Raw genomic sequence first — 11,753 nt, forward strand, 5'->3', positions numbered from 1 at the left:
TAGAGTGGTTGTAAGGCTCAAATGAGAAGAGTTCTGAAAGGAGCTTGTGACTGTTAAGTGCTGAGCACACGTAAGTGCTGAGCACACGTAAGTGCTGATACTGTCCGAAGGCTGGAGAGATGGGAGGGGAGACAGGAGGCTCAGGGTGGTCAGGAGAGGGAGAGGCCACAGGAGTGAGGTGTCAGGCCCTGTGTATAATGACCTGGGCCTTTGGCCCTTTTCGGCCAACCCATTGAACTATTTTGTCTACTGATTTAAGACTTTTCCCGTAATTTCATTCACCAAACTTTGAGCCTACCCAAATGGTCAGGGCCCTTTGGTCACAAAGGGACAGAAACCCAAGTCTTAGCTTCAGCAAAAGGGACTTGTTAGAAGGCTGCCAAGTTAGGTCTGAGAACCGAAGGAGCCGCTGAGGAAGCAGGCAGTTCTGGGGGCCTTGGGGACTGAAGGTACCCGGGAGTTCTCTCTGTCTCCACCAGGCTTCACTCCCTCCTGCTGCAGACAGGCCTTTTCCCTGTGAAGGAATATAGCTTCCCGAGGCAGGGGATCCATATCCTTCAAGGACATATGTCCTTCTGTCTTCCTCCGCTTGGACAAATCCCAAGAAGGACTGTTTGGTTTGCATCAGGCGGCCACCCCTGGACCACTCGCTCTGACCAACACAGGATACTCCTATTGGCCAGAATCTATTATGAGAACGGGCTGGGGCAGCTCAAAACACCAGCTACCTCACCTGAAGCAGACCTGACGCTGGGCTTAGAGGGATTAGAGATAGAGATGAGTAAGAAACAGCCCCTGCCCCTTGAGAGCTCACAGTCCAGTGTGGGTGTGGGGAGAGGGTGGTCAATCGGATCACTGAAGTGACCCAGGTCCTGGGGGTCTGACCAAAGGAGGGGTTGTTTGGGGGACGGGGGACGAGAAGGGCTGAAAGGCTTCAGAGAGGAAGTGATGCTTGAGCTCAGACTCAAAAGACCAATGATGGTCCCTTTCCCAGGCTGAGATGGTAGGAAAGGCATTCCAGGCAGAGGGAGCAGCTTGAGCAAAGGCTGGGCAACATGAGCCAGAGGCAGTGTTCCAGAAGCAAAGAGGAGTTTATTTCAAACAGAGCATCACGTCAGGGAGGACCTTCTACAGTGAGTTGAAGAAGCTGGGCTGTACCCAGTGGGCGCTGGTGAGCCACCGAAGAGCTCGCACGGTGGCCTGCCGTGGCCGCTGTGGGAAGGCTAGATGTGAGAGGACCACACTGGATGACAGACCCAGGTGCTGGACAGCTGAAGCTCCGATCCAGGCAGACAATGAGGCCCTGAGCTAAGGCAGCAGCAGGAAGGGAGAGGAGGGCCTGCTGGGGTGGGAGGCAGAACGGAGGGGATCCAACAGTAACCAGATGGGGGGGTCTGAAGGAGAGCGGTGATGCCCCAACTTCTGTTTCAGGCACCCGGAAGCATCCTGATGCCCCTGGCCAAGGTAAGGCGCCAGGAGGAGGAGCAGCTTGGGGATGCACTGAGTTCTTTTGGGGGGCAGACTGAGTTTGAGGGAGCCGGGATGCATGCCAGTGGAGCTGAGTCTGGAACTCAGAGGGGAGGTGAGAGCTGCAACCCATCAACAGGAGTGAGGCGGGGCTTCCCAACAGAACCCTGAGGGACCACAACTGGAGCCGGGAGGCCAGAGCGAGAGGATCCTGCGATGCAGACTTTTTGAGAATGATGGGAGAGGCAGGAGGAGAGCCGAGAGAGGGGCAGCAGTTGAGAAGGGCAGGGGGCAGGCTCATAACCGGGCCACACTTGACATCATCTTTATAACGTTAGCAACAGGGGGGCAAGGAGTTCATCTTACTCATTATCCTTTTAAATATATTTTGTTTGATGTTTTATTAGTTTTTCAAAAAAGATGTTTTTAAAAAAACATTTGGAACTAAAATCCTCCTTAGAAGAATCCTCTGTGTCTAGTAATAATTTGCTTGCCAAAAATATTTTTGTAATATCTATTTTTAAAAAATCAAGAAGTAATTAAGTGAAACTATCAACTCTGACATTAGGAGGTTAACGGTTTCAACATTTCCCTGACAAGTGACGTCAGGCCTCGTGGTATGGAGGTTTCCGTGAACACTGCAGGACGGAAGGGACTCTTTTTTATGCCAGTCATGCGCCATGCACGTGGAGCACACGGAGGGATGCTCTGCCCTGCATTCTGAGGAGGTGGCTCAGGGCCCTGGAACCTACCCTGGGGCGGGTCCTGCAATGTCCTACCCAGAGGCAGGCTGCCAGCTCCCAACAGCAGCAACAGCTGCTCTCAGGAAGAGAAGCCAGGTCCTAAGACTGTGAAGCATTCATTAGGCAGTGAGACCAGGGCCACACGGTTCCAGAGAGCATCCGCCTGTCCCCAGGTGGGGTTTCCCAACATGTGGCCTCCCAGGAGGAAGGAGAGGGACCACCTACCAGGATGGTAAGGCTGGGCACTATTGTGAGAAAGGCCTGGAGAGCCGGCTCCAGGGCAGCACCGGCCAGTAACCTGGGGCCCCCCTGCCAAGCTGGGTTCTGCTCCCTTGGGTGTGGCCCGCAAGGTGACTTAGGATGCATCTGGGACCAAGGGGAATGCTCGAATGTTTTAGGTCAGAACTTGGAGGGAGCCCCGGGAGCCCAGATACGGAGCTGGCAGGAGCAGGGCTGGCCTGCTGCCTCTTTGCTCTTTCTCTTGCCCAGACTATCAGGCCCCTCTGTCCTTCTCTCCAGACCCAAACACCACCGCTGCCACCTTGCCCTTCACATCTCCCCGAGAGCTAGGGAAGGGCCTCGCTCACAGATACCATCTCAGGTCCGCGTGCAAGGAGCAGGTCTCCAGGGTGTCTTCTCCCCAGCCTAAGACCCCTGTGCTTCATCCTCCACACACCCACTCCAGTATTCTTTTCAGATATTTTCTGCACAACAGCCTGCATAGGAGGCTTATCCTATTTTATCCTATTTTACAGATAAGGAAACTGAAGCTCAGATAGGTTAAGTAACTTGGTCAAGGTCACACAGCATGTCACTAGTGAAGCCAGAAATGCAAAGTCATCTGGCGCCTCTAAGCAGCAGCCCCTCCTAGCCACACCCTCTGAGGGGCCATTAGTCAAAAAGCACCAGCTGTTTATTCCACAATTCTGGACACAGCCTGTTTTGTGAATTTGCATTTGATTTGCCTAATGGTGTCGCAAATACATACATATCTTCCGTACACTGCCCTCTCACCCCCACCCCTCCTCACCCCGCCCCCCCCCCCCCACAGAGCCAGGTTCTTCCTCCTGGAGACGCCTGGCTGGCTGGGGAGCACCATCTGGTCCCTTCCATCTGCCAAGGACACCTTTCCTGGTTCAGAGTGTTCCTCCCCACCGGCCACTACACCGTGCAGCGAGTAGGGGAGCAAATCTGAGGGAAAAGTGCCTGGAGGAGGAGCTGCGTGCATTTCTGCCCGCAGTCTCAGGGCGGGGGCACCTACAGCAAGGATGCAGGGAGGGACAAATGGGGCATTCCCCAGTCCCAGATACCACCTCTGTCTTCTGTCTTCAGCCCCAGATTTAGCTGCCTTTTCACCTCCCACGCCTTCCCTGCTGCCGTCTGGAATGCGGGGAGGCTGGGAGAACTAGGAAGACTGGGATGGGGAGATTGAAGGGAGGGGGCCCAAAGCTGGAGCCCTCGGAGGGAAACAGGAGAAGAAGATGGCCGTGGACAGGGCATGGGTCCGGTTCCCCTCTTCTTCCTCTCTCAGCCTGCACGGTCCAAAACAGTAGCCACTAGCCACAGGTGGCTATTGAGCCATCAGATTTTGAAGGCTTAATATGAAAAAATAAATATGAAATATCTCATTAATAATTTTTATAGGGCCAGCCCCATGGCTTAGCGGTTAAGTGCGCGTGCTCCACTACTGGCGGCCCGGGTTCGGATCCCAGGCGCGCACCGATGCACCGCTTACCCGGCCATGCTGAGGCCGCGTCCCACACACAGCAACTAGAAGGATGTGCAGCTATGACACACAACTATCTACTGGGGCTTTGGGGAGAAAAAGGAGGGGGATTGGCGATGGATGTTAGCTCAGAGCCGGTCTTCCTCAGCAAAAAAAAAGAGGAGGATTAGCACGGATGTTAGCTCAGGGCTGATCTTCCTCACAAAAAAAACAAAAATAATTTTTATATTGATTACATACTTAAATGATAATATTTTGGACATATTGGGTTAAACATAAAACTAATTTCACCTGTTTCTCCTTACTTTTTTAATGTGGGTACTAGAAAAATTTAAATATAGTCAGTCCCTGACTTCACGATGGTCCACCTTAGGATTTTTCGACTTTACGATGCTGCCGAAGGATACGCATTCAATAGAAACCATACTTCAGATTTTGAATGTCGATCATTTCCCAGGCTAGCAATATGTGGTACAATCCTCTCTCGTGATGCTGGCCAGCAGCAGCAGCCGCAGCTCCCAGTCAGCCCCGCGATCGTGCTGGTGAACAACCGATACACTGACACCCATTCTGTCCCCAGACAGCCATTCTGTTTTTCACTTTCTGTACAGTAGTCAATCCATTACATGAGATATTCAACACTTTATTATAAAATAGGCTCTCTGTGTTAGATGGTTTTGCCCAACTGTAGGCTAATGTGAGTGTTCTGAGCATGTTGGAGGTAGGCCTGGCTAAGCTCTGATGTTCTGTAGCTTAGGTGTATTAGATGCATTTTCGACTTATGATATTTTCAGCTTACAATGGGTTTATTGGGACGTAACCCCATCGTAGGTCTAGAAAGAGCTGTAGTATACGTGCCTTGCATTTTGGCTTGCATTATGTTTCTGTTGGCCAGTGCTGTTCTCAACCCCATCCTCCTGGTCAGGCAGTTGCTGTTCTGTAAAATACTTAGTGCAGGAAGCTGTTTTGAACTAAATGGTTCTTTATTATACCTCAGTTTTTCGGCAATACACACCCCCACCCCCGACCCTCAAAGGGGCAGTACCATGCAGGGTTAAGAGTATGAACTTGATAGAGTTTAAATCCATCCTTATTATTTATAAGCTGTGTCATGTGGGAGATCAAGATTTGGCCACCCTGAAATCTCTCTCTTTACCTTGGTTGTTTTCTCTGAGGACATTTGACCTCCCCCACTAACTGCCTAAAGAATTTGACATGGTAGCTCCTTCCTGGAACAGATCTATCATGATGGCTGTAAAGATAACGTAGGGTAAATGTTACAATAGGAAAGGCACCAACAAGCCCCTCTTATCAGAAGTTCTGTCTCTCTGGCCACATTCTCTGGATGACCCTGCGAAGAGTTGCCAGACAATCATTTACATTTATAAGGGAAATCTCCATTTGTAAAGGTATCTCCCTCTCTGTATTGGGAAAAGGGGGGATGAGCTCATTTCTAGTAACTTATCAATGTGGAAGGTGAGGCCTTGGGGCTGCACAATAACCTTACTCTTGTTTACTGTGCTTTAGTGGTAATCTCCTGTAACTGACTCCCCCCACCCCCAAAATCCTCCTTTGTCATTGGCTGAACGTGGTATTTAAGATGAGAATTTCTGCTATTGTGTTGAGAAACGCAGTGTCCCTGCTTTCTCCCATGTATACATGTTATTAAACTTGGTATTATTTTCTCCTGCTAACCTGTCTCATTAATTATTTGGCCAGCCAGAAGAACCTTAAGGGAAAGGGCAGAGGGAGATTCTCCCTCTTCCCCCGACAGTCACATTAAGCAAATCAATTAAACTCTATATGCTTTGTTTCACATCAGAAAAATGGGAATGATACATGTATTTCAAAAAGGCTTTTGTGAGGATTAAATGAGTTAATATGCATAAAGAACTAAAAAAAAAGAAGTGTCCAGCGCCGGCCCAGTGGCATAGCAGTTAAGTGCGCGCGCTCTGCTTTGGCAGCCCAGGGTTCGCAGGTTCAGATCCCAGGTGCACACCAACGCACTGCTTGTCAAGCCATGCTGTGGCAGCGTCCCATATAAAGTAGAGGAAAATGGGCATGGATGTTAGCCCAGGGCCAATCTTCCTCAGCAAAAAGAGGAGGATTGGCAGCAGATGTTAGTTCAGGGCTGATCTTCCTCACAAAAACAAAAACAAGAAAATGTGTCCAGCAAACAGCAATTGCTTGTAATTGCTGCGGAGCTATTATTATCTAAAATGTGGAGCTGCTCCTTGCTACAGTTTCCTGTGTCACAGAACACTACTCCTCTTTGGATGCCTTATTGTATTCACTCCTCCCAATCATCTTATATGGTAACTGTTATCTTCATTTCACAGGGGAGGCACCTGAAACTCACAGAGGTTCAGGAACTCGCCCAAGGCCATACAGCTGGTCGGTGGGATTTGTACCTGGATCTGCTCTACTCCAGAGACTGACCCTTAAGAACCACTCTGTGCTACCTCTCTGGGTAAATCCCACCGAGACCCTCCAAAGTAACACCTCTACCCCATCCTCTCGCTCCAGGTTCCCACCAGCATCAAGGACCTGCCAGTCTGAGAAACTGCCTGTCACAAGGCCATCACCAAGAGGCCACCTGCCCCTGTGTTGCCAGTCCCCAGCATGCAGGAAACCATAACAACACCAACAATGTCAGCCCCTAGCCGGTCCTCAGTCTCCACCCAGGACCGGTCCTCTGCTACAGGCCACGCTTCAAGCACAGACCCGCAGCCCTCAAAGCCCTCAGTGGCCCCACCCCCCGGGAAGTCCAAGGGCCCAAATTCTGGGGCCAGTGTACGTCGGATGCGCAGGATCATCGCTGAGGATGCTGAGTGGTCACTGGCCATTGTGCCCCTCCTCAGAGAGCTCTGCATTCAGCACATCGTCAAGAACTTCCAGAGTGAGTCTGTCTCTGCCTTGGGCCCGAGCGAGTGGGGACTGTCTGGAGGCGAGGCCTCAGAGGCTGGGTCCTAGGGCAGCCCCTGCCCTCCTACACAGCAACTTCATCCTCACTCAACACTTCCTTCCCCCCTGGGGCCAGGACAGTTTCTCCTGCTGCCCCCACTTCCAGGCCCCACCAGACTCCCACCCACACTGTGCCTTCCATGCCTGTGCCTTCTCCTCACCTTTCCCACTCTCTCTAGCCCAAGCCATAGCTATCTCCTCCTCCAGAAAGCCCTCCCTGGTTGACCGCCCTCCACTCTCTTGGAGTCTCCCATGGTGTGTATAGGTTCTTAGTTTGTCCTGTACTCTATGCTCTGTAAATGTTCATCCTTTTCAAAGACGAGTCGCCAGCCTATCTTACTGTAGGCTGGGGCGCTCTCTGAACAGAGCCATCAATTTGTCTACAGCACTTATCACCATCTCCCTACAGTATATTCATGTATATACACACCTACAGTAAGCCTTCCCTCATAAGAGGGAGCAGCTTCCTCCGTTTGGTTCACTCCTGTATCCTCTAAGTGCCAGCACTTAGAATAGTGTCTGGCACATAGTAGGTGCTCAAAATTTTTTTTGTTGTTTTGAGATGAATGAATCAAATCAGATTGGCAGTCTCTGAAGTCAGAGATTGTCTCCTCCTTCAGACTAAGTGATAGTTGAGGGTTGGACCTGAGATTCTTCCTCAGACTGGGCGCTCCCTGAGACCAGATGCTAAGATGTCCACCTTCAGGCAGGAACACCCCAAAGCCAGGGGCTGTGTCTCCTCACTCAGATACTCCCTGAGAGGAAAGGCTATCTCCCCTCTCAGACTGGGGCTCCCTGAGGGCAGGGGAGGGTCTCCCCTTTCTCAGTCCCCCCAGGCAGGCCCAGCCCCGGGCACCATGCTGTGGGGTGTCCCAGCACTGTGACTCTTGCTCTCCTTCCTCTGTTCCCGAAGACAACCCTATCCTGAAGCAGCTGCCCCCAGAGGACCAGCAGAAGGTCCTGAACCACCTGTCGCCTGACCTGCCACTGGCTGTGACTGCCAACCTGATCGATGATGAGGGCTACTGGAGCCGTTGCTGCATGCAGCGCTGGCCTGTGTGCTACGTGGCCAAGTATGGCGGCAGCTGGAAGCGCATGTTCTTCGAACGGCACCTGGAGAACCTGCTAAAGTACTTCATCCCAGGCACCACGGACCCCGCAGTGATCCTCGACCTGCTGCCGCTCTGCAGGAACTACGTGCGCAGGATCCATGTGGATCAGTTCCTTCCTCCCGTGCAGCTGCTGCCCCGGCCGCGGAGTGGGGAACAGTCCGACTCGGGCAGCGAGGGAGAGATGGAGGAGCCTGCCATGGACCACTACCAACTGGGTGACCTGGTGGCTGGCCTGAGCCATCTGGAGGAGCTGGACCTGGTGTACGGTGTCAAGGACTGTGGCATGAACTTTGAGTGGAACCTCTTCCTCTTCACCTACCACGACTGCCACTCCCTGGCGGCCACCATCAAGGCATGCCACACCCTCAAGGTACCATCTGCCCCCAGCTTTCCCTCTCCTCCCGTTCTCAGCCTCTCCCCGATTCCCTCTCCCCTTCTCTTCCTCCATCACCATCTTCTTCCTCCCATTTCCTTCTCATTCACTGACCTTTTGTGCACCTTCTAGGCACCCCGCAACAAGCTGGATTCTAGGGATGCAGAGATGAACTGCCCTCCCAGTTCACCAGCCATTGAGTCATCCAACTAACATCTGCCCTCTAGACCCTGTCCTAGGTGCTGAAGATTCAGCAATGAGCAAAATTATACCATTTGCGCCCTCTGGAGCTGACAGTCTGGTGGGATAAAAGGCACTAATCAGCAATCATATAAATGTAACATTCCACCTAGGATAGCATTGCCAGATTTAGCAAATAAAAATACAGGACATCCAGTAAATCTGAATTTCAGATACACAATGAATAATTTTTTTAGTATAAGTATGTCCCAAATATTCTGGTTGGAAGAGGGAGAGCCTGTCAGAAATCCGAGGAAAAAAAAGGGGACAGGGCATTGTGTCACAGAGCCAAGGGAGGGGTGCATTTCAGGAAGAGGGGGTTAACAGCACAAGGTGGGATGGAGCTATGGACTGGATTTAGCAAACGTGGAGGTCACTGGGGGGAGCTGTCAGTGCGGTGCCAGGAGCAGAGACCAGATCAGAGGCTTATGGAGAGTGGGAAGTGAGGAAATGGAAGGCCTGTGCTCAGCTTTTTCAAGAACTTGGCTGTGAAGGAGGTGAAAGGTAGAGCTGTAATAAGTGACAGGATTGGGTTTTCTTAAGAAGAAACTTGCAAGTATTTAAAACCAATGTAAAGCTCCAACCAATTGCAAGAAAGGGGTTGAGTACAGGAGAGAGGCACAGGTTCATTGACCAGGGAAGGTTCCCGGCAGGGGTGGGCTGTAGGACTGAGGTGGGACAGTTGGCTCTGGGCAGAGGGGAGAGTGGATGTGGTGGGTAGCGGTGGGTTTGTGTTTGGTATTAGGAAAATGAGGGCTTCCCATTCAATGGCTGGGGAGGCAGGAGGAGACTTAGCTGCTGAAAGGACGCTGTAGGGTGACCCCCTGAAGTTTGAGGAGGCTGGAGAAGGTTAAAATAGTTGTCGTAGATTATGGGAGAGTCTGTCGGCCAGAGAAACAGAGTTGAATTGGCATACAGCATTGAGGGCCTACTGGTGGTTCGGTGATACCAACCAGTCCTGTCGTGTGACTTTTTCCATCATGTCAGTTGCTTGGGCACAGATATGCAGAAAATAGAGAGCGGGGTTGATCCAGTAGCAAGCCAGTGAGAAAGAAAGGGGTAGTGGCGCCCATCTCCAATATGCATAATGCTAGGCCTACCCCCTTTCTTTTATCTTTTTTCTTCATCCCATCCATTTCCTAGCCAGCCCTGGTGGTCTACTGATTAAGATTTAGCATTCTCACCACCTTGGCCAGGGTTTGTTTCCCAGTTAGGGAACCATACCACCCGTCTGTCATTGTCATACTGTGGCAGCTGCGTGTTGCTGTGATGCTGAAAGCTATGTCACTGGTATTTCAAATACCAGCAGGGTCACCCATGGTGGAGGGTTTTAGTGGAGCTTCCAGACTACGACAGACTAGGAAGAAGGGCCTGGTCACCCACTTCTGAAAAAATTGGCCACAAAAACCCTATGAATAGCAGCAGAGCATTGTCTGATACAGTGCCAGACGGTGAGAGGACGGGGCAAAACGATGGGGGTTCCGCTCTGCTGTACACAGGGTCGTTAGGAGTCCTAGGGGTTAGAATTGACTCAAAAAAATTGATTTCCTGTTTCTCACTCTTCCCACTTTCCCCCCTGTTCTTACTCTGGCAATCTCCTTCAAAGAGGTCCTCTCCTTACCCTGGTGGGTCTTAGCCAGCTGAGGAGGGCGCAGTGAGGGGCTGGGACATCAAACAGACCTGGATTCCAAACCTGCCTCTGCAGCTCAATCACTGTGTGACTCTGGGCAAATGATGTATTCACCCTAGGCCTCTGTTTTCTATCTGTAAAAGGGAGAGAACTCCTCTACCTCACTGGGATGCTGAGGGTTAGAGATAACGGTTGGGAAATGGTCTAGCGGCATGCCAAGCACATAGGAATTTCTTGATAAATACTAGCCTCTCCTCCCTACTACCTGCCACCACTGCTGCACCACTCTGCCATACTAGGGAGGCCTGCCCTGTCCAAAAGCCAGCCAGGTGGCCAACACCAGGTGAGCAGAACCTCAGGCCTCCCTGTGGCTCCCTCCTTTACCTGCAGAAGGCAGGCAGGCAGGCAGATTATTCCTGGCTGCCAGGTACCATAGACCCTCTACGTGCCCACAGATCTTCAGGCTGACCCGAAGCAAGGTGGACGACGACAAGGCACGCATTCTAATTCGCAGCCTCCTGGACCATCCAGCCCTAGAGGAGCTGGACCTGTCACACAACCTCATCGGGGACCGTGGCGGGCGTGCCGCCGCCAAGCTGCTGAGCCACAGCCGCCTGCGTGTGCTCAACCTGGCCAACAACCAGGTGCGTGCACCTGGGGCCCAGTCGCTGGCTCACGCCCTGGCACACAACACCAACCTCATTTCCCTCAACCTGCGCCTCAACTGCATTGAGGATGAGGGCGGCCAGGCGCTTGCCCATGCCTTGCAGACCAACAAGTGCCTCACCACGCTGCACCTCGGTGGCAATGAGCTGTCTGAGCCCACCGCCACGCTCCTCTCCCAGGTGCTTGCCATCAACACCACGCTCACCAGCATCAACCTGTCCTGCAACCACATTGGGCTGGTGAGCCACCGCTTCTGGGGCAGGCAGGGCCAAGGAGAGACCTTGGCACCTTGGGGTGGGTGTGGGATCCAAGTGCCCTGGGGTACTTACAGGATAATTGTTAAGATCACAGACTTTACCTTGTTCCAATCCCAGCTCTGCCATTTAGCACTTGGTTAAGTTACTTAACTTTCTGGGGCCTCCATTTCCTCATCTGTAAAATGGGGATAATAATATTATCTACTTTATGTGTTGTTACTGGGAGGATTAAATGAGTTATACTTAACCTTTGCAGGCACTGGCTAGGTTCTCAATAATTGCTAGCTGTCACTGTTACTCAGGGTTATATACTATACTAAGCACCCAATATTCATTAGTCTTCCTTTAATCCTCACAGTTATCTAGTAAAATGTGTATTCTTACCTCCACTTTACAGAGGGAAGATTGAGTCTCAGAGAGGTTAGTGAGTTGCCCAAGAGCATCTAGTCAGTAGAAAGTGGCAGGGCTGTGATTCAAATCCAGGACTGATTGAAAGCCTGGGTCCTTTCCAATAGACAATGCCTCTCAAATTTTCTTGACCAAGTCTCAGAGTAAGAAACGCAACTTACATGAAC

General features: G+C 51.6%; 1 protein-coding gene across 3 annotated transcripts in view; it reads left to right on the top strand.

Annotated features, from left to right (window-relative positions):
• Nucleotides 1-11,753, top strand: part of TCTE1 (t-complex-associated-testis-expressed 1) — a 13,072-nt gene continuing 1,319 nt past the window's right edge. Inside the window, exons 1-4 of one of the 3 annotated variants that reach the window (XM_058554243.1) lie at nucleotides 1-70; nucleotides 6,463-6,835; nucleotides 7,814-8,382; nucleotides 10,711-11,160. In XM_058554243.1, the coding sequence (XP_058410226.1) occupies nucleotides 6,559-6,835; nucleotides 7,814-8,382; nucleotides 10,711-11,160 (1,296 nt within the window). In that variant the 5' untranslated portion in view covers nucleotides 1-70; nucleotides 6,463-6,558. Of the gene's footprint in view, nucleotides 71-5,276; nucleotides 6,836-7,813; nucleotides 8,383-10,710; nucleotides 11,161-11,753 lie in introns of those variants that run through there. The other 2 variants (XM_058554242.1, XM_058554244.1) reach the window with 2 other exon arrangements.

The sequence above is a fragment of the Diceros bicornis genome, chromosome 14, assembly GCF_020826845.1.
Source record: "Diceros bicornis minor isolate mBicDic1 chromosome 14, mDicBic1.mat.cur, whole genome shotgun sequence".
NCBI lineage: Eukaryota > Metazoa > Chordata > Mammalia > Perissodactyla > Rhinocerotidae > Diceros > Diceros bicornis.